Below are 23,348 nucleotides of genomic sequence, written 5' to 3' on the forward strand. Positions count from 1 at the left end.
ATTGTGCATTATATTAAAAGCATTCTTTAGAACAATAAAAAAGTATCGGTCAGAATGGATAGATTGATCAATGTTACGTAGTTGCAAGATATTCATTTCGGCGTCAAATATAACACCATAAGCTGTTTCCATGTCACGAATATTACACTTTTTTAAATACGCATGGTTCAAGCGATATCAAAAGTTAAAAAAAATAACAAAGTTGTAATTTGCGAACATAAACCGCGTTTATTTTAATTGCAAAACATTTTCACAACGATTTGAAAAAAATATAAATTCTAGGTGTCATTGGTTTTTACACAACTGATTCAATCTCCACAAAATGTACGAAGTGGTAAAACTAATTCGTTCTTTAGGCAAACAATTCAATCAGCTTTGTCTATTTTTTTGAATTTTGAAATATTTTTTGTTTTTTTTTTTTTGGGGGGGGGGGAATGTCACAAGACTTAATACTTGGGCCTCTGCTGTTTTTAATATATGTGAATGACATGGCAGGTGTTGTAAACAATAACCTTTTACTATATGCCGATGATTCTGATATACTGGTATCTGGCAAGTCGAAACTTGATATTGAGTGTTTATTAGCACAGGACCTGGAAAGAGTTAGTAACTGGTTAGTTGACAATAAATTGTCTTTGCACCTGGGTTAAAAAGAATCAATTTTATTTGGCTAGAAACCTAAGTTAAAGAAGGAGTCTAATCTTAATATTTCGTGCAATGGTACAGTCATACAGCCCACTGGCTGAGTCAAATATCTGGGTGCAACTTTAGATCAATGTTTAAGTTATGAAAGTATGGTAACAACGAACATTGAGAAGGCAAATGCAAGACTAAGTTCCTATACAGAAAGCAAAGGTTTTTACCATTTGATACTAACAAAATGTTAAGTATGTCCTTGATTCAATGTCATTTGGATTATGTCTGTGCTATATATAGGATCTGGCACGAATTGTCATATCATACCATTTTTTATTAAGCGAGTTCAGGAATTTTGTGAGTAAGCGAGTAACGAATTTCCTGGACGAGTTTAATAAAATATGGTATGACATGACAACGAGTGTTCGATCTTTGTTATCACATGCTTTTAAATGAGCAAATTAAAAAAATATTTACGCAAACATAATGATAAAATCCGAATGTTGTTTACATTTCGTGACGTCATTTTACGTTGCAACGTCATTTCAACAAAATGACAAAATGCGATTGGTCAATAAACGAAAACTAAGCCAATGAAATCGCTTAAAAAGTATATTACACATGTGTAAGATTAAAATATATGTAATGGTTATATTAGGAAACAGGGTATGGCATGTGATAAATGGTATTATGGCATTTCTCAGACTCTGGAGAACATACTCCAGGTCACACAGAACAAGATCATTAGGTTTATTTTCAGACTAGATCAAAGAAGTCACATCAATAAAGAATACTTTCTTCAGTTGGGCTGGTTACCTGTTGAAAAAAAGAGTAGAACAAATTATTCTTAACTTTGTTTTTAAAATACACTCAGGTTCTGCCCCTACTTACTTGAATGAGAATTTTATGCTAGCCAGGACTGTTCATAACCATAATACTAGATTTAGCAAAGGGTCATGTTTCAGTATCCCGAAAGTAAAAGGGTTTGGCAAAAAGTCCTTCTCATATAAGGGATGTTCTTTATGGAACAGCTTACCTATTGACATAAAAGATTCCCCCAACTTACAGACATTTAAGGTTGCGGTGAAAAAGCATATTTTAAATAGCTTATAGTTTTATTAATACAGCCTGTAATCTTCCTATGATGTTTACTATTATTAAAATGATGTGTATTATTACTAAAATTTTAATTTGCTAAGTTTACCATCTTTAAGCTCAAAGTTGTTGTGCCTTGCTAGGACATGTCATCATTCACCAGGACCACAATGGAAATAAGGGAATTTCCATGCTTTTTTTTGTGCATTCCTGTTTATGTGAGTACATGCCCTGGTACACTATGAAAGTAATTAATATTTGATTTACCAAATATACATTTTTTAACAAATGATATAAACAGATGCAATAATTTATGTATTTTTACCAAATGAATGCTTTCAAACTGTTTTAAGCTCTACTCTTTTAGCTGATGTGTGATATTTGCATTTGTATTTCATGATATGTAGAAATTTTAAATTATGTTGTGTACCATGCCATATGTATTTTATATACTGAAATAAATAAATCAATCAATTTGATAGTATTTGAATATTAATCTCTTTTTTTTATGATTGTACTTTTAAAACATTGATATCAACTATGATCAGTGCGATTGCAATTATAATCACTTATTAAAAAAAGATGAGTACGACTGCGAATAAAATGCAGCGCTTCAACAGACACTCGTTATTTTTGTACAGAAAAAATACAAATCAAGCGAATTATTCACTTATCTTAATCAAAACTAATATATTTTATTAAGGCTTTTAAATTTCGCGTTCGTTAGATTCTTTAGATTTTTTTTTAATTGAGTACTTTATAAATGAAACATGTCATTCAGAAAATAAATATGTTGATTGGAATTCAACATTTGAATTAATGCGTGACGCTCTTATATCACAATCCTCAAAATGTGATAATGTAAATTATTTTATTTTAACTTCCCAGTTTTGGGTTAATCAACATCAATAAACACGGAATTAAGCATTATTCTTTCGATCACAAGGCTTTAAAGAACCGCGCTAGTTAAGTACCGGTAACACACACGCGTACATTTAAAAACACTATAGGTTATAAAGATGGTGATAAAGATGGTGGTAAACTTGTATTGAAGTTGGCTAGAAAACTACCTTTATGAACCAATGAATATCAAATTCAATTTTCTTTTCACCATTCAGACACAGATAAGACTCTAATCCAAACAAGATAAATGCGTATTCCTGCGAAATGTATTGCTTTTACTCGTTGTACATTGCAATACAATGAAACACTCGTCCAACAGAACTCCGATTGACATGCATTAAACCATTCATTAGAACAACATTCGCATTCCTCAAGATGTTAAAATCATCCAACATTTGTAGCAATAAATTCTTTCCGTAAGGATTGGTTTTGGTTCGCCTTTATTGTTTTCAATCAGATATGTTTTCGATCTACGCAAATTTGTTTGTGAAAATGATTTGTTGTTTAAGTTTAACACATTACAATTTTGAATGTTAGATGAGAAAATAAGGTTTTGTATTTGTTGTCAGTTTTTTGATGTTCTTGTAAATATGTGTAAGTAACAATACCATTAATTAGCCCAATACTTGTATAATAACAACAAACTGCGATAACGTGCGCGCGATAACATGTTTAATGCTTTATCGTTGCTCAACATAATGATGTAAAGTTCATTTATATAAGTTGCGATTTCGCTTAATTTTGAAAAGCACTCAACAGAATGAGGATGTTATTTCAACATGCAGCATAGAAATGCATCCAGAACTGAAATAGCACGTAAGAATGTCCCGTTTGTTCATCGACCTCTCAGACTATCCTGTGCTGTGCTGGAAAAGTCCAGAAAGTAGGATGTGACTACAGTGCGTTGTTCAATATCAACAGAATCAGGTTCTGTTAAAAATGAATCTGTAAACCAAGATTCTTGATAAATAATGTATTAAATCCACTGTACTGACTCAAATGAGCACGGCCACAATGTTAATCATATTTCATTATTTTCATCGTACATTTCAAACTATAAACTATGTTCTCAAAGTTTGTTTATTACAAATAATGTTCTACTGTTTTCTACTATTTTTTATGTTGTAATTTCCAATAATGTCTTCCAAACATTGCCAACAAACCAGATAGTGTATATATTGTTCGAAGATATCGGCAATGCTACCACTCTTTTAAATACGATAACAAAATTATTGATAAATAACAACCTTTGTACTTTTTTATTATATTTACTCATGTGTTATTTTCTATGTCATGTATCGAATCAAACGTCTGTTCCAACTAAATCTCTTTTCAGTTTTTTTTTTGCTTTCCAGAAATAATTAACTTGTTTAACTTCGATCATTTATTATAGATTGCTGAAGTCTTTCACGTTAAAGTCTGAACAATGATGTTAACTTTATCTCATCACTTCGAAAATACACTTGTTTCTTGCATGTCTAGAATTAAACATTTATCATTTGTTTACAAAAGCGTATGTATTTCACAATAATTGTTATTCTTATATTTACAATAACCTCATCCCATACGTCTAGTTGCGTCTTTTAAAGTGCTAAATGGTGATGTCGCCACGAGAGCTGTATAACGGAGAAAGGAATGCATGTAAATAACTTCTTGTGCTCTCGCATATTGTTCTTCCGCCTGCGACCATGTCCATACACTATCGGGCGACCATGTTCATACACTATCTGCCGACCATGTCCATACACTATCTGTCGACCATGTTCATACACTATCGGGCGACCATGTCCATACACTATCTGGCGACCATGTTCATACACTATCTGGCGACTATGTCCATACACGATCTCGCGAATGTCTCAGATAATCAGTTCCGATTTCTGTCTCAAACACAGCCGTAAAACACGTTTGGTCATTTACTAATATTGTCAAATACATGATACAATTGTATAATGTACATTTTGCGGGGTTACAAGGGGCAGCAGTGAAGTTTTAGTAATTGTGTCTGACTATTGAGGTTTTGATAAAGCAGCTCTTTCGAAGGGATTTTGCAGGTAGGAAATATAAAATGGAATTTTTAATGATTTTGATACAACTAAGAAACACATGGCTACATAAAAGTTTGTTTTAATAACTTGAACGAAGGTAATTTGGTTTGTGACATTGTTTATTTAGTTTTTCAAATTTAATATGAAAGTGTTTAACAATCATTCGTTGAGGTTTTTTATATTTGTAATAATTAAAATTTTAAGATAAAGATAAAAGTTACAATTCATTTACATACGTTAATTGAACTCAATTTCGGCGTGTTTAAAAATGCGTATTATTGTGATATGCCTTTTCACAATAATTTATTATCAAAATACATTGTCAAACAATTTTAAACAAAACTCATCCTTGAATATTGCTTGTTAATTTTTCAATAATTAACAGTTATTGATTACCAGAGGAACAGCACAAATATATATATATATATATATATATATATATATATATATATATATATATATATCGTAAAGTTTGGACGCTTTCATAAATGAATACTACGCAAATATCATTTTTAAGGCTAGGGTTAGTTATTTTTCGCAAATGCCGTCGGACGGAGAAATTTGTCCATCACTTTAATGTATTGTATAAGCTCTTCAGTAATATCTTATTCGATACATCGATGAAGTTAAGTGAGTGAAAGATAAATCACAAACACGACAGGTATGTTTTGATGAGTTTTCGCCAGATCGTAATGTCATTGCAAATAAGTATTGTTATTCCGTTCGATATTCTTAAGATCGACTATGATTTATGTGACTTTCCCGTGATAACTGTGCACATGTAGATGACAATTCCTTAATGACCATATTACAATAATCTAAAATATAACTGTGTGGATATAATTAAATTTTTGAGAATATAGTATGCACAACTTATAGCCTTCAATATAACGTCGGCCTAGTGTGTTTACTGTTAGTTTTTAATACGCGTTAACAATACCAATCAAACGTTCACACAACTCGTTTTGGACCTTCGAAAATATCGACCGGCACAAAGTTTTTTAACGTTGTTGTTTCAATAAACATATATGCAAAGCGAACATCCTTATAATGAAAAATCGGAACAAGTGTTTAACGTCTCCCAAACATTTCTGACACATGTTTATGTTAAGAAAAACTTAAATATTAACATTATATTAGAACAGCAATCGCTTATGTTTTGTGCAGGGTTTACTCTAGTTGACCTTTAAAGTACCGGTAATCGTTTAGTGTGCGTGCTTGACGCTCGAAGATAATAAAGAGTAAATTCTGAGTCATTGGAACGGGACAAATCAAAGCACTGAAAGTACTGGTTTGACGATGCTTTTGAAGAGGATACATATATAGAGGATATTTGTTGGATTCGGCGGAATATCGATTTTCCCAGAAAAACAGCGAAAAATATCGATATTTTCACTGTTATTTTTCACTGTTTAAACATTGAAATACCAGTTTATTTCACTGATATTTCTGTATAAATCACCGGAAAGCATAAAATAAATAAGCATCCATTTAAGTTTATCTACATCACCGCAATTGTGTAATTTTTATTGCTTGTCATTTATCCGCAGGTCAATAGTTAATGGTTGTGGTGCAATCGTTTCCATTCTTGGACACTGCACTCCCTTCAATGAGATTTATTTACCTAAATATCTCATATTTGAACTTACAATTCTTTTGGGAGTAATGGTCCAGACAACTGGATAAAACAGCAACAATATGCTAACCCATTATTTTTCGAGGAACATAATTGAGAATTCCTGTGCTAGCCCCAAATCACAGTATGTTGGGGTATAATAATAGTCAAATTTTGTTTTTCTTCTCAAAAGATTTTCGTAGATTATAAGTTGAGGAATATATCATCCAAGACTACAACTTTTAGAAAGCCATTTTTTGTTGCTTTTTTTTTATTGATAAACAAGGTTTTGTAACAATCTATACTATACATAGATAGCTTTAACAGCACAATGTGGTTCACCTGAAACTGATTGTTTCCTAGTGGTGTTAACTAATTTTTCATTCAGATCTAGAAAAAAAGGCATTGTGAGTATGAACAAACTATTTGCGTCTATCCGGTCTAGTTGAGCCTTGTTACCGAGTTCCTACTTTTATTTATTTGAACATTCTGATCAACTGCCATGAAGATCAGGTAAATAATGTAAGTGTTAACATAGATTTTAATGATTTTAGTTATTGATCAATTGCTTGGAAGCACATGACCCACTTTGGAACGTGACCTGTTAATCACTGAGACTAGACCTTGTGACCTAAATGTTGAATATGCTACTTTCAAGCTTGACATTGAAATCATTTAAAATAATGTTCTTACCAATTTACAAGTGGATCAGAGACAGAATGTGACCACTAAAGTATTAACAGACCTTTTCTTATATTTGACCTAGTGCCCTAATTGTTGATAGAATATGAAACCCAAAATGACATAGAAGTGACTAGTTTAATAAGAATCTGGCAAAGAGATGACAATCAAATTTAAACATTGTAAAATGATATCTTATGTGTTCACAATAAACTTTGGATAAATACAACAGACAAAGGGTGATAACAAAAGCTCACCTTGTCACATCATAACAAGTGAGCAAAATAACCAGAACTATGACATCATATAATTGCTCAGTTACTTCCATTAACAATAAAATGTTACTTTTGAAACAAATATAATACCTTCCCTTTCTTACTACAGGCTGTTCTAAAACAAGATAGCCCTGTATCGCTCACCCAAAACTCCTTCTATAGTGTCAAAATCTTGTGTATGATTTGACTAAGTTGTAACCTAGCTTTAGCCTGCACATGACCAACTTGCAAATTCAGCTTTTGATTTGATTAAGAAGGACATTGTAAGCAATTTTCATGAAAATCAGGAAGAAAATGTGACCTGTAGAAAGATAAAGGAAGTTTTCTATATTTTGACCTAATGACCTAGTTTACGACAAACTACCAACTTTCAAACTGAAACTTTATTTCATCGAGATAACATTCTGTCTAATTTTCATGAAGATCTGGAAGAAAATGTGACCTCTGGAGTGTTCACTAACCTTTTCTGTGATTTGGTTTGTTGCCCTAGTTTGAACCACATATGACCTACTTTCAAACTTAACCTAGAATTGACCGAGATGAATATTAACCAACATAAGACAAACAAGGGCTGTTTGTAAAACATGCACGCCCCCATATGGGCTGTCAGTTGAAGTGGTAGCCATTGTGTGAATATATTTTTTGTCACTGTGACCTTGACCTTTCACCTAGTGACTTGAAAATCAATAGGGATCATCTGCCAGTCATGATCAATTTCCCTATGAAGTTTCATGATCCTAGGCCTTACTTTTCTTGAGTTATCATCAGGAAACCTTTTTACTGTTATGAATCACTATGACCTTGACCTTTGACCAAGTGACCTGAAAATCAATAAGGGTTATATACCAGTCATGATTAATGTACCTATGAAGTTTCATGATCCTAGACGTAAGCATTCGTGAGTTATCATTCGGAAATTGTTAAACTGTTTTGACTCACTGTGACCTTGACCTTTGACCTAATGACCTGAACATCAATAGGGGTCATATGCCAGTCATGATCAATGTACCTATGTAGTTTCATGATCCTAGGCCTAAGCATTCTAGTCACTTTGACCTTACCCTTTTATCTAGTGACCTGAAAATCAATAAGGTTCATCTGCCAGTCATGATCAATGTACCTATGAAATTTCATGATCCTCGACGTAAGCATTCGTGAGTAATCATCCGGAAATCATTAAACTGTTTTGACTCACTGTGACCTTGACCTTTGACCTAGTGACCTGAACATCAATAGGGGTCATATGCCAGTCATGATCAATGTACCTATGTAGTTTCATGATCCTAGGCCTAAGCATTATAGTCACTGTGACCTTACCCTTTTATCTTTTGACCTGGAAATCAATAGGAATCATCTGCCAGTCATGATCAATGTACCTATGAAGTTTCATGATCCTAGGCCTAAGCGTTCTTGAGTTATCATCCGGAAACCATCTGGTGGACGGACCAACTGACGGACTGAGCGACATGTGCTAAACAATATACCCCGAACAAGCCATATAAGAAATGCAGCATAACACATTCTAAAAGTAAAAGACATCTGTGCAATGATATCTTTTCTTCAAATGGTAAGATGAACAAACAAGAGGGTCTGAAAGGCCCAAAGTCGTTCACCTGAGATAACAAGATATTATTGGGACGAATATTGGGACCAAAATTCTTGAAGATCGGAAAATAAATGTGACCTCTTGGGTGTTAACAATGTTTTACTATAGCAATATAAGGAAAAATGCCCCACCCTCTGGCAGCCATGTTTTTCAACCAATTGTAACCATTTTCGGACTGATCCAAGATATCATTGAGACTTATATTCTGGCCAAATTTTATGAAGATTGGAATATAAAAGTGGCATCCAGCATTCTTGAGTCATCATCCGGAAACCATCTGGTGGACGGACATAAGGACCGACATGTGCAAAACAATATACCCTCTCTTCTTCGAGGGGGGGGGGGCATAATAATACAGAAGGATGAACCAACAAGGGAGGCAACTTGTTATGTCACAATTTGGCAGTGTATAAAAAGTGGTACTTAATTATCTCGCTAAACATGGGTCTAAATTACGTTTAAAAGCTTTTTTCTGATTGGATGAAACAGTCCGAAATCATCCAATAAATAAAGTCGAGATATTTATCTTGCGGAACATGCAATGCCATGCCGCATGCAAGCTATTTATAAAGTAAATATCGTAAATCAAAAAGTTTGTTATGTTTTTTTCGCGGTCATAGACAGTGTTCCTGGCTGAAAACGATGCAATATTACTTTTAAATCATTCATGCATTAGTTTTTAGCAAGAAAGAGGTAGAATATTAATGTAAAACATATTTTTTTGCATTTAAACTTGTGTCTGCTTCAATTTAACGAATGGTTACGGAAATTACCGATTGTACAGATGTATCGACAGACATATGCGAAACGAAAGAATGGCTTGCATATTTCAAGTTTATCAGCCTTGAAATGACCTATTAATCAAATGAGAATCGAAATTATTAAAATATAAACCAGTAATGTTCATAAACACCAAAATCTTTGGGCACAACCATCATACTTTTGGAAACCGTGACGTATTGTTTTTCAGAAACCGACGATCGGTAATTGCCATAACCATATGGAAAATTTCATCACTGACAAGTTTCGTTTCTAATGTTTTTCTCAAATATTCTACCACAACATTATTGTATACCATTACACAAATGAATGACAAGTAATAATTCCTTGATTTTGGGGAGGGACACTGTCTATAAATGATAAAAAAAAGCATACAGGCTAAACTTATGTGCATACAATATTGAAAAATAAATCATAATTCAAGTGTGGACAAGTGTTCGTTTTATCCGATATATTCATTCATCCACATTGCTCAGACACTCAATTATAACGGAAATTATTACGAATATCTGACAAAAACTTGCATTATTTATTTTTATCTTTAAACTTCCATTTCATAAATGTTTTTTTGATAAACGTCGTCAATTATTAATTGTATATAGATTTCTCTATAGTTTGAAAAACATTTGGGCAAATATTTCTCGTGTAAGATAAAATGCAAATAATTAATAAAATATTCCCTTTTAATCAGTATGTTGATTTATCGGTTAATAACAATATCACTTTGAACATTGAATTATTTAAAATTATAACAAACATTAAATGTTCTCCGAACAAATGATTCATAACACATATAACAGATTGATAGGAAGATATTAACAAATCAAGGTTGCTAGGTTGCCCGCCTAGAATGGTCCTGTTAGTATGGAAGTACTTGATATATAAATGTATTAGCCTGTCGGTGTTGTAAAGACATAAAATATTTTATGAATGTCTCAAAGCGTAGAATTTTTTTGCATTTAGTAAAAGAAAGGCAACATATAACCCTTAAGTTGCTGACAAGAACTTGTGGCTGAATACAACTAAAAAGAGGCATTATGCTTCTTGAAAATAAAAGTAAACATCATTATATATGAATTTTCTGATCAAAAGTGTTATTTTTAGTGAATAGGGGAAATACATTTTCAAGAATAAACAATATAATTATAAATATTTTTGCGAAGTGCATTATAGAATTATCGTAGTACCAGTTTTGGTCTAAAAATCCAGTTACATTTTTTAAATTTCATAACCCCTTGTTGCAAAAAAAAATCATGAACAATATAATTTTCAGAGTAACCTATTAAAATAAAATAAAAAATGCTTTATTAGACCCTAGATATTATTTTTGCAATCATTTTTCATCAATTACAAATGTTTAAAAAAAACAGTGTCATGCTACTCATGGTACCAGTTTTTTGTCAAAAATAAATTACATTTTTTAAAAATGCGTCACCCCTTGTTGCCAAAAAATTCATAAAAAATATAATTTTCAAAGATATCCTTTAAAACAAAAAGAAAATGCCTTCTTAAACCTTAAATATTATTCCTTCAAGCATTTTACATCAATAATTATTTATGTTTGAAAAAATCATTGGTTCATGCTAAATACTGTTTGATATACTATAAATAATATAACTACACATCCAGGTAGTGAGTCCATCAAACTATTGCAACCGAAACACCTGGTGTACCAAGGCACCAGCCGAAGTCAAATGCCTTCTGACTTAGTGCATTTTACTATTTATATTTTTATGCATGTGTATATGTTTGAAAAAATGTATAATCTTAAATGACATCTTCTGACCATGCATGTCCTAGATTTCAAAATCCAGGCCCTGGTCTGACACATTGGTAACATTAACGTTAAACTGTTACCAGGCTTCTGAATTTAATTAGCCAGGTCACAGGAAAAGGGCAGTCTAATCAGTATGCAATTAAACTATTTGTCATTGTCAGAAAACCGCTCTTAAGCAAACAGCTTTCAAGCAACTGCAGGCTGAACTGGATCTAAACTGGCCACAATCGCCTTAATGTCTCTTTTACTGGGATACAGTTCATTTAACTTTAAAGAGATCTTTTCACGTTTTGGTAAATTGACAAAAATTGAAAAAAGTTGTATCGGATTCGCAAATTTTTGTTTACGTTATGTTATTTTTAGGAAACAGTATTACTGAACATTTACCATGGTCTAATATAGCCATTATATGCATCTTTTAACGACTTAAAATTATAAAGCGTTGCAACGCGAAACGATTGAATAATTTGGAGAGTTATATTGTTGTTGTTTAATTGTGTGAAACTACGAAGATTGCTTATATTAGGTATAAAATACGGTAACCATTTATACTTGGCAGAAAAGTCGAGCAGGCTAATGCGTTTTTACTCCAGGACTAAGGGGTCACTGGTTCAAGCCCTGCGGCGGACTACTTTTTTAAAAAGAATTTTATTCTGGATTTTTAACTGGAGCTTTTAAGATCCAATGTTTACATTTATCAATATAAAGCATTTAATGAATAACTTCAAAACATGTTAAAATCTGTGAAAAGGCCCCTTTAACATAATATCTACTCCTATAAATATTAGGTCGATATACATGGACTAAACGGTAAATTACGTCTAATTATTTGGACTAGGATATCAACTACTTAAATAGAAAGAAGAAAGAATTCATACAAACCAGTAATTTGAGTAAAGAGTTTGTAATCAATGTTGTATTTCAGGACAGCTTGGTGATATGCAAATCCCATATGAGCTGTTGATATCGGGTATCATAGCCATTCAATAAGTCGCAAAATGCTCGAACAAAATTTATAAAGCAAAATGTGACTTAAATTGATAACTAAAAATACCAGTATCATCAGTATGCCAGTTTTGCCTTGTCAATCTGTCGAGATCCAGAAAGTGCTTCATTTCACATTGAATATATCCTTCGAATTCCATTTATTGTTGCATTACTAAATAGCGAAACAAGCCAATTTAAGCTGTAAGAAAGTTTTGACACGAGTGTTATCAAGTCTCTCATGGGCGAAGCCATTGTTGTAGAAAGTGATCCATTCACATCGAATATATCCTTCGAATTCCATCCATTGTTGTCATTAGCGGAGATTTAGTGAAAAAATAATTCATATATCATAAATGACAGCTTCTAAATAGCGAAACAAGCCAATTTATGCAGTAAGAAAGTTTTGAATCGAGACTCTCATGGGGCGGCCATTGTTAAATGTTGAAATACGAACGCCAACTCTGCTAGGAGAATGTTATCAATGAAAATAAACGAGCAATCTCCTTCGCAGTGGCGAATGCAAAAGGGAAGTAACTGAAAAATCGAGTTATCTCAATCGGACTGGCTCGGTCTTTTACATAGGTCGCCATTGTGAAGAATTTTTTTATGGTTATCATACCTTGGACGATGCTGTTCCAGCATCGTCAAAACTAGTGCAAAAGACTTATGAAGTTGTGTTAACGATTAAAATAGCTAAATCAAAGTACTGACATATATTATTTCGATCGTGTTCCGTCCCGTCGTGATTACGACGTTCGATTACGGATCGGAATGTAGATGGTTTGAGCCTCACTCGGAGCATGTTCTGACGTGGCTGGTTGCCTACCCAAGCTAACTAATGTTTATTCGCTTAAGAATAAACCATTTTATCCAACGCAAGCTATTTAACTATATATATATATACGTATTATCCGTCATACAAAAGTTCTCTTTCATGAAAATTATTCCCCCGCGTAAGGGCGCTGAACCATAGTATATAGTAGGCTCTAATTCCAAGTGCGTTCTTTTACCCTGTTGTCTCACTGCTGATTTAGTTGCCATTTCATTGTTTATTTAAGTTAAAAAGCATTGCGAAATATTTAGTTGAAGCGTTCAAACTTAGATGTGATACTTTAAATCATCTAGCTGTTGTATAATTGCATGTTAAAAGACATAACTGTATTTAATAGTCAAACATATATGTTTTTGATTGACATATTTGCTCATGTTTAAATTGTATTATTGCATGATTCCCTGTCTTGGCCATATTTCTATTGTATATATGTTCTTGGCCAAAGGCAGAATGCCGGATTGCCAATAAACTTTGAAACTTTGAATTTAGAAATTTATTTTACAAAAATTGTTTATGTCGCATGATTGTACATTTTAGTATATAAAATGATTGTGTAATTTTTATTTAGCTCTTTTCATATGAGAACTTCTTAATTGTTTTTGAAGTATTATTTAAAATGCATTTCAATGTTTATGTAATATTTCAAAACGTTTTCCGTACTGTTATTTATTATATAAACATTTAGTACATATAGTTTCGGGGAAATATTATTATCTTTTGGATTTTTTATATAAGATTAAATATAAGATTAGATATAACATAGATCGATCACGTGTCTGTATGATTATCGAAATTTAAATCTATAAATAAACAGCTACAGTGTTCTTCAACTATTTGTGGCTGGTGCAGTTTTATGATATTTTGAAAGCGGCTTACATTGTGTTAGCTGTTCGTGTATACATCTCTGGTGATCTGTTTATCTTGTTCGTGGTTTATTAAGTTAACGTTTGTATTATTAAGCAAAGCTTAAATTCTACGTTTACAGCGACTATTTTGTGGCAATTTAGCGAACATGTATTTTAGTGAATAATTTTGTCTTACATGTTGTTTAATTGTTAACATGAGTTTATAAATTTCAATTCCATATTTAATCTAAGCTTATCGTCTATAACATTGTTCACTTTCCGTTTTTATTAACAAGACTATTTAAATTTTACGTTTACTTTAGTTTTGCTTTCCATTGAACTCGTTGTTTATAACATTGTTCGCTTTCCGTTTTAATTAACAATATTATTGTTATGGTTTAATACACTTTTTTTTACTTCACACATAAATAAACTTTATTTGTGCTCATTTGCGGAGGTAATTAAAGCATGATCCTATTATAACACATCATAATTGTATTGTATAATTTTTGTAAATGTTTTATTTCTTACAAAAGATAACTATGCATTTGTTGTTTAAACTCAGCCTTGACAGATATTTTGCAAAACTTAAATAATAAATTAATTCCAAACTTATTGTGCTTATCGTTGGATAATAATATCCAGCTAGATATACGGAGGGTTTGCGATTGCCTTCCTTGTCTTTCTTGTCTTACTTTATCAGTCAAAACTGGCTTCACCTCAACTGGCAGGTTTACATTATAATAAACAAACACTTTACTTTGACTAAATCGTGATTATAGATAACTTAATCGTCCTTTTCATTTAAAAGGTCACGATAAAGCGATAACCGACATGCAGTTTCGACTAATTAAGTTGTGTGAACGTAATAACAAACTTGTGATAACGACTTATTTCATCGCTTTAAGTTTTAGATTGACGTAGAATGAATATAATGAATATATTTAATATATATTACTATCGCATGGCCTCGACAGTATCAATCAATCAAAATAACGCACTTGAGTTAACAAAAATCATGGAAAAGACATGCATATTTTTTTTCTACCTGAGTCCCCTTAGAAATATAGCTAATGTCAAAATTGTATATGCATATTAGAATAGAATACATAATTAAATTGGTTAGTAAACACATTTATTTGCATTATTTAAAAACGAAAGTATTGTTCGATAGTTTTATATGTCGAGCTATTAAAACCCGATAAGTAAGCAAACATTCACATTTAAATATATATATTTTTATATATTATTTTACGAATAATAACTTCATTTTTTCTTCGCAGCTAAAATGCGCTAAGAAAGCGAAGTATTTTATTAAGTAGGGCACTCGTGATGTAAACATTATTCGCGGGGAGTTAAGTATGGAACAGATACACGATTTAAGGAAAGTAAAATATACATTTTTCATATATTTGTTTATAATATTAATTATCGAATCCCGGGTATGTACAGTTAAATACAATAACAGTTTTCGTTTTGCAGAAATAATATGAAACGTAAACGTAATTGTAAAACAAACATTCAAACAATTTATTATCACAGGTATATAAAGTTTCTAGTAGTAAAAATTAACGTTTCGGAAAACTGCGTTTAAGGTAAATTACAAATTTGATATATAGAATCTTTTAAATACACATTAAATTGTTGTTTGGGACGAAAGCACTTTCATTTTAGAAGGTTATACGTTTTATATGTTCATGTCATAAAGCATTATAATTTAAGTAAATTACGAAACCGAAGAGTACATTTATTAAATAAACATTGTTTAAGCTTTGTTGATTTTTTCTCACTATTGGTTTATTTAATGTAGTCGAAAAAAGTTGTATGCGATCAAAAATTGCCTTATGTCTTTCTCAGCTGTGAATAGCGTTACCTTGCATTCGGTCTAACACATTTGCAAGACTAAGTTTGAATATTTATAAAACAACGATATGCACTTAAAAAATAAATGTTTTGTTTTGCAAAAGTGTCAAAAAAATGTAGCCCAGTCAAAGAACGTTTGTTCACATGAGTTTCAAAAAATGCTTTGCTTGAATAAATTTAAACATTGGTTTTGGAAATCATGCACAAACACAAACTGTGTGATTATAACTTAAATGTATTTTTATTAACTCGATTAGTCGTCTTTAAAAGGAAAAAATCCGCAATCTGAAGTTCTTATTTCTAATATGTGTAACCGAGTTAATAACATGTTTTTCAACGTTTGAATGCAGCAAAAATATGTCAGCGATTTGTTTCTCAAATGTCAATTTTTAGGAAGAACTATCAAAAAATGGATTTAATATTAGCATAAATACAAATGTTTGTTACACTGCGACACGACATGGCCCGTAAAGGTAAGTCATCATAGTTATTGATCCAAGTCGAAGTTAAGAAACTCAGAAAGTCCACAATGGATTAAAATAGCCTTATTTTTCACATCTATGGCCCATCGTTCTAACACTAACATCGATAATGACACATTTTGTGTGACTTACTATTATGTTATAACACACGATGTTTACATCAAATGAACGGAAAGCAAATTGGTGTCTAGTCTCATCTTACCGCCCCAGTGACTATACTATCTCAACAACATCACTTAGCAACAAACAAAAATTATAATGAAATTTGAACTTACATGTTATTTTTGTATGTCCATTTGTATTGTACATTAAACTTAACAAAAAATCAAACCAGAGAATTAAGATATTTGCCATTAAAACTGTGCATGTTTTATATTATATAACAAATCCAGAATGTTTGAAACAGACCTTTATTTCGCCCATCCACAACCAAAGTACAGATAACTTGCTCTATCTTAAGTCCTAACGTATTAAACTTAACAATAACAAAATACCTGGTAAATAAATGTTTACATAAGTAAACATTATTACACGCAACTATTTAACTTCAAGGAAGTTAACACCTGCATAAAATTGGTACAATTATGTAAATTCAAAATGCGCAGACGACGCTATATCGTCTGCTTTCAAAATGAATTAACACACCATTGTGTACACACCGGTCGTTCTGACCTGTGTACTAACGCGAAAGGAATTGTGCGTAGCACTTCTTTTACGAATGAAAAGTGAAAGCAAAAGAAGGTCTGTTAATCGTGCTTCTGATAATCGCTATCAGGCTTAAAAGAAATTCAAATTCACATTTAAACATAATTAAATAACATTTCTTTAAACAACATTCCGTTTAAAACACACAATAAAAACGATTTTTCTTTCAATATTAACATTTTCATTCCTACGCAGAACTACTTTGGCGAAAGCATAATTCCCACAACCAGTGGAATGTGATGCGTCTAAGCATAGAGGTGACAATAACGTAGTGACGTCACCATCTATGTATAGAATGTTAACACACGGCTTTGGTATGAGTATCTAAAATTTGCCAAAATTGGACAGTATAATTGTTTTAAAGAATAACAAGACACGCCACGGTACACGACAACTTGTTATAAATTTATGAACAATAAAATTAACTACCACTAACAACAGAAAAACTAAGCATTGTATTCCAATATATACGCAACCCAAGTACTTTAAAATTTACTGTTACCTACAACAATTATTCCAAAATATTCTAGTAAAAAACATACAAAGACATCATTCGTAATTTGCTGACGATAAATTATTTTATTTAATGCCCTTTATCAATGTAAATGTTAAAAGTGAACAGTATTTTTCTATCTTGGAATAGAACAACACAATTGATACTGGTAAAATGTCAATTTATCAATTCATTGAAGTTTCCATCAGAGAGAACACGCGTGATTTAATATGCATATCTAGAGATAAGTAACTAAACCTTTTATGAATTTTTAATGCTATTATCACGCTCTTTTGTCGAAATATTATTTTGGCGGTATACAGAGTCATACAATTATTAGTTTGCCAACTTGCACTTAGGTTCTATTAAACAATTCATGGATCATTATTATGAAATACTCACGTAGTTTAAATATTGAACAAGACTGTGACAGCAACGTGTGAATTGTATTTATGTTGTTGTTTTTTATTCAATATATATACAGAAAAAAAAAGTAATCATTTGTTTTTGTGTTGTTGTTTTTTTGCATTATATTCAAAACATTCTTTAGAACAATAAAAAGTATCAGTCAGAATTGATAGATTGATCAATGTTATGTAGTTGCAAGATATAAATCTCGGCGTCAAATATAACGCGATAAGCTGTTTCCATGTCACGAATATTACACTTTTTCAAATATGCATGGTTCAAGCGATATCAAAAGTTTAACATAAAAAAAAAACATTTTAACAGAGTTGCAAATCGCGAACATAAACCGCGTTTATTTTAATTCCAAAACATTTTCACAACGATTGAACAAAAAATATTAAAATATTAATTCTAGGTGTCATTGGTTTTTACGCAACTGATTCAATTTCTACTAAATGCATGAAGTGGTAAAACTAATTCGTTCTTTAGTGACAAGGCAAACAATTCAATCAGCTTTGTCAAATGTTTGGATAGTGTTTGAATATTTATCTCGTTTTTATTTATGATTGTACTTTTACGGCAACGATATCAATTATAATCTGTGCGATTGAATTAATAACCACTAATTAGAAAAAAGGTGGGTACGACTGCGAGTAAAATGCAGCACTTAAACAGGGACTCGTTATTTATTTACAGATAAAACAAATCAAGCGAACAACACTATTTACTTATTTTAAACGTTAATTATATGTTTTATTTAGGCTCTTAAATGGCCAATTCCTTTGACTTTTTTAAAATTAGAGTATTTTATAGATGAAACATGTCATTCAGAAAACATGTTGATTGGAAGTCAACATTTGACTTCATGCTTGACGTTTTTAAAGAACAATCCTCAAAATATGATCATATAAAATTATACTATAGCTTCCCAGTATTGGATTAACCGAAATCAATAAACACGGAATTAAGAATAATTCCCTCGATCACAAGGCTTTAAAGAACCGCGCTTGTTAAGTACTGGTACCAAAAGAACACATGTACGCGTAAATTTAAAAATACTCAAGGCTATAAAGATGGTGGTAAACTAGTATTGAAGTTGGCTAGAAAACTACTTTTATAAACCAATGAACATCTAATTCGATTTTCTTTTTACCATTCTAAAACAGATCTGACTTTAATCCAGACAGATAAATGTGTATCCCCGCGAAATTTAATGCTCTTACTCGTTTAACATTGCAATAAAATGAAACACTCGTCCATCACAAGTCTTTAAACCCGATTGGCATGCATGAGACCATTCATTAGAACAGAATTCGCATTTCTCAAGTTGTTAACATCATCCAACATGTGTAGAAATAAATGCTTTAGGTAAGGATTGGTTTTAGTTCGCTTTTATTGTTTTTAATCAGACATGGTATTTAATCTACGCGAATTTGTTTGTGAAAATGATTTGTTTTTAAGGAAACAACATTAATCAATATTAACCCAACACTAGTATTACTACAACAGACTACGATTTTGTGCGCGATAACATGTTAAATGCTTTATAATTGCTCAACATAATGATGTCATGTTCATTTATAGAAGTGGCGATTTCGCTTAATGTTTAAGAAGCATGCACTCACCAGAATGAAATGCATCCAGAACTGAAATAGCACGTCAGAATGTCCAGTTTGTTCACCGACCTCTCAGACTATCCTGTGCTGTGCTGGAAAAGTCCAGAAAGGAGATTTTGTCTACAGTGCGATGTTCAATGTCTACAGATTCAGGTTCTGTTAAGAAAGAATCTGTAAACCAAAACTCTGTTGATAAATAATGTATTTAAATCCACTCTACTGTCTAGCATGAACATAGACACAATGTTGATCACTTTCCATTATTTTCATAGTACATTTCCAACTATTAATTATGTTCTCAAAGTTTGTTTATAACAAATAATTTTCTACTTGAACATATGAGTTTATATATTGTTATTTCCAATAATGTCTTTCAAACATTGCCAACAAAACCAGAGCGTATATATTGTTCGCAGATATCGGCAATGCTACCGCACTTTTATATACGATAACACGATTAATGATAAAAACACAACGTTTGTGAAAAAATATTTAATTCATTCATGTGTTATTATCTATGCCATTTATCGAATCAAACATCTAGACAAACTCGATAACTTTCCACTTTTATTTGCTTTCCAGTAATTAATTTATTAAACTTCGATCATTTACTTTAGAGTGCTGAGGTTTTTCACGTTAAAGTCTGAAAAATGATGTTTACTTTATCTCATCACTTCGAAAATACACTTTTTTCTTGCATGTCTAGAATCAATCATTTATCATTTGTTTTCGAAAGTGCATGTATTTCACAATAATTTGCATTCTTATATTCACAATAACCTCATCCCGTACGACTAGTTGCGTCTTTAAAAGTGCTAAATGGTGATATCGCCACGGGAACTTTATAACGAAGAAAGAAATGCAAGTAAATAACTTCTTGTGTTCTCGCATATTGTTTTTCCGCCTGCGACCATGTCCATACACTATATGGCGAATGTCTCAGATAATCAGTTCCGATATCAGCCTTAAATACAGCCGTAAAAAACGTTTGGTCATTTACAAATCTTGTCAAATACATGATACAATTGTATAATGTACATAATTCAATTTTCAAGATCAAGATAAAGGTTTTACTGCATTGACATACGTTAATTGAACTGAATTTCGGCGTGTTTAAATATGAATATTATTGTGAGTATGCTGTTTCATAATTTTCCAATATACATCGTCAAACAATTCAAAAAACTAATCTTTGAATATTGCTTATTATTTTTTAAATAATTTATAGTTAATGATTACCAGTTGGAAAGCACAAAAATATATATTGTGAAGTTGAAACGCGTTCATAAAAGAGGACTACGCAAATATTAATATCAAAGGCTGGGGTTAGGTATTTTCCGCAAATGCCGTCAGACGGAGGAATTCGCCTATCACTTTAATGCATTATATAAGCTGTTCAATAATATCTTTTTCGAAAAATTGATGATAAAAAGTGATTGAAAGATAAATCACGAACATGACAGGTGTTTTGATGCGTTTGCGCCAGATCATAATTTCATTGCAAATACGTATCGTTATTCAGATCGATATTCTAAATATCAAATATGCTTTATGTGACTTACCCATGATCACTGTGCACATCCAGAAGACAATCCTAAAGGACCATATTACAAGAATCTTAAAAATAACCTTGTGGCTTGAATTAAAAATTTGAGAATATAGTATGGGCAACTTATAACCGTCGATACTAACGTCGGCCTAGTGTGTTTAATATTAGTTTTTTATAAGCGTTAACAATAACAACCAAACGTTCACAAAAAAGATTTTGACTTTTTCCCCAATAATTTGTCTCCAACATATCACCAATTAACAAGTTTGCTAATAAAATAAAATTAAGACAGTGTTAATAAATTGATTTAGAGACTATGTGAGCAATTTATAGCTATCCCTAATACTTTAACTATTCAATCCTGAGATAAATACGTCGTCACGTATAATAGTCCAAATATGTGGCTGTGAATGAGATTACGACCAATTTTTCGCGGACGTCATTCTAATTTGAAACCACGTTACGTTCTTAAAACTGTTTTGGGTATTTTTCAACACATCTTTTGCGATCGTAAATGTTTCAACAAAAATCTAAACAAAAATTATTAAGTGCATTTTCTCAACATGTTTTTTGATGTTAATTAACCTAAGAGGTTATTATAAACAATGCACTGGTGCATACGAATAGGTTGACATTGTCTTATATCTCTGTCTTTTGTCATGGCAGGGTTTAACGTGTGTGTCTTTTTCTCTAATAAACGAATTGCAAACATTATCAGTAAGGATAGTACATCATGTAGTCAGTTCAATCAATCGTGATGTTTGACAGTAAGGATAGTACATCATGTAGTCAGTTCAATCAATCGTGATGTTTGACAGTAAGGATAGTACATCATGTAGTCAGTTCAATCAATCGTGATGTTTGACAGTAAGGATAGTACATCATGTAGTCAGTTCAATCAATCGTGATGTTTGACAGTAAGGATAGTACATCATGTAGTCAGTTCAATCAATCGTGATGTTTGACAGTTAGGATAGTACATCATGTAGTCAGTTCAATCAATCGTGATGTTTGAGCCGTTTTGGTTGTCATTATAAAGAGTGTAGACGATTAATATGTGAATGTTGTAACCCGAAGTTATCAAAAGCTAGTAGTATTGTTATTCTTTTATGTAATAATACTATTCACTGTATTAACAATGCAATGGAAAACAGTGAACCATTCTGTATTATACCTACCTGTATGATTTTCATTTTACCGCTGGTTAGTTGGCAACTGATTGTTTGTGAACAGGAAAGGGTTGGTTAATCAAATTGGGGTGTGAAATCGTACAATCCCACAGGGTTATGTAAGCCATCACAACTTCATTCGCAATGACAACGTAAATGTGATACACATGTGATTCGTTTATTTTATTATGTTGAAATATAAATATAAATGTTGCTATTCAAGAAAGAATTTCTAGTAGGTGATGTTCAAATAAATACCTTTGCTCTCTCGTAATTAACGTCTTAATTACTGATTATTTTACGCATGTATATATGAATACTTATATTAATATGTTATCACAATGAGCAGCTATATGATTACGGAGAATAAAATATGTGTTTTGTTCTGTCCATGATCAATGTGTTATGTTCTGTCCATGATCAATGTGTTATGTTCTGTCCATGATCAAGTTTGAAACTTTAACAATGATGATCACAACCCTTTGCATGCTGGGAAATTTGTCGTCTGCTAAAATGTCGTCTGCAGAATTTCTAAAATTAGCATTTTCTTCGTGTTTTTTTCAAAGAATACTATCAGAATAGCAAACAGTTTGGATCCTGATGAGACGCCACGTTCTGTGGCGTCTCATCTGGATCCAAACTGTTTGCAAAGGCCTTTAAAATTCGGTTCCCACACTGAAAGGGTTAACATATTCATTACATTCTGTACTAAAATAATGAAAGAAGCCAGACAAAAGTGTTTCAGTCGCTATAAGAACGCCTACAGACTATAAAAGTATGTGCTTATCTAGTTGAAAGTACATATTGTGATACGTTGTTGATGCTTTTAACGACAATTTAAATGTTGTCTGCTTACATGTGTTTGTTATATAAGTATATATCATTTAAATTGTAAAGAGATTCTTTGCTGTTGCATGATTTGTTTTTTCTTTGCTATGTTTTTATATGTAAAATACAGGTAAACCATATAAATGGTTTGGTAT

General features: G+C 31.8%; 1 protein-coding gene across 11 annotated transcripts in view; it reads right to left on the reverse strand.

The window, feature by feature from the left end:
- The window catches only part of LOC127858748 (calcitonin gene-related peptide type 1 receptor-like), a 66,871-nt gene that overhangs the window by 26,240 nt on the left and 17,283 nt on the right, over nucleotides 1-23,348 (reverse strand). For 4 of the 11 annotated variants that reach the window (XM_052396000.1, XM_052395999.1, XM_052396001.1 and 1 more), the window contains exons 2-3: nucleotides 19,657-19,739; nucleotides 3,391-3,500 (exon numbers count right to left, since the gene is read on the reverse strand). The exons of 1 other annotated variant lie outside the window; for it this stretch is intronic. Coding sequence is in view for 4 of the 10 variants with exons in the window: in XM_052395996.1 (XP_052251956.1) it covers nucleotides 19,657-19,671 (15 nt within the window). In the remaining 6 variants the exon portion in view is untranslated. The remainder of the gene's footprint in view (nucleotides 1-3,390; nucleotides 3,501-19,656; nucleotides 19,740-23,348) is intronic. 6 more of the 11 variants (XM_052395996.1, XM_052395995.1, XM_052395997.1 and 3 more) reach the window with 2 other exon arrangements.

Source organism: Dreissena polymorpha, chromosome 14 (assembly GCF_020536995.1).
Source record: "Dreissena polymorpha isolate Duluth1 chromosome 14, UMN_Dpol_1.0, whole genome shotgun sequence".
Taxonomy (NCBI): domain Eukaryota; kingdom Metazoa; phylum Mollusca; class Bivalvia; order Myida; family Dreissenidae; genus Dreissena; species Dreissena polymorpha.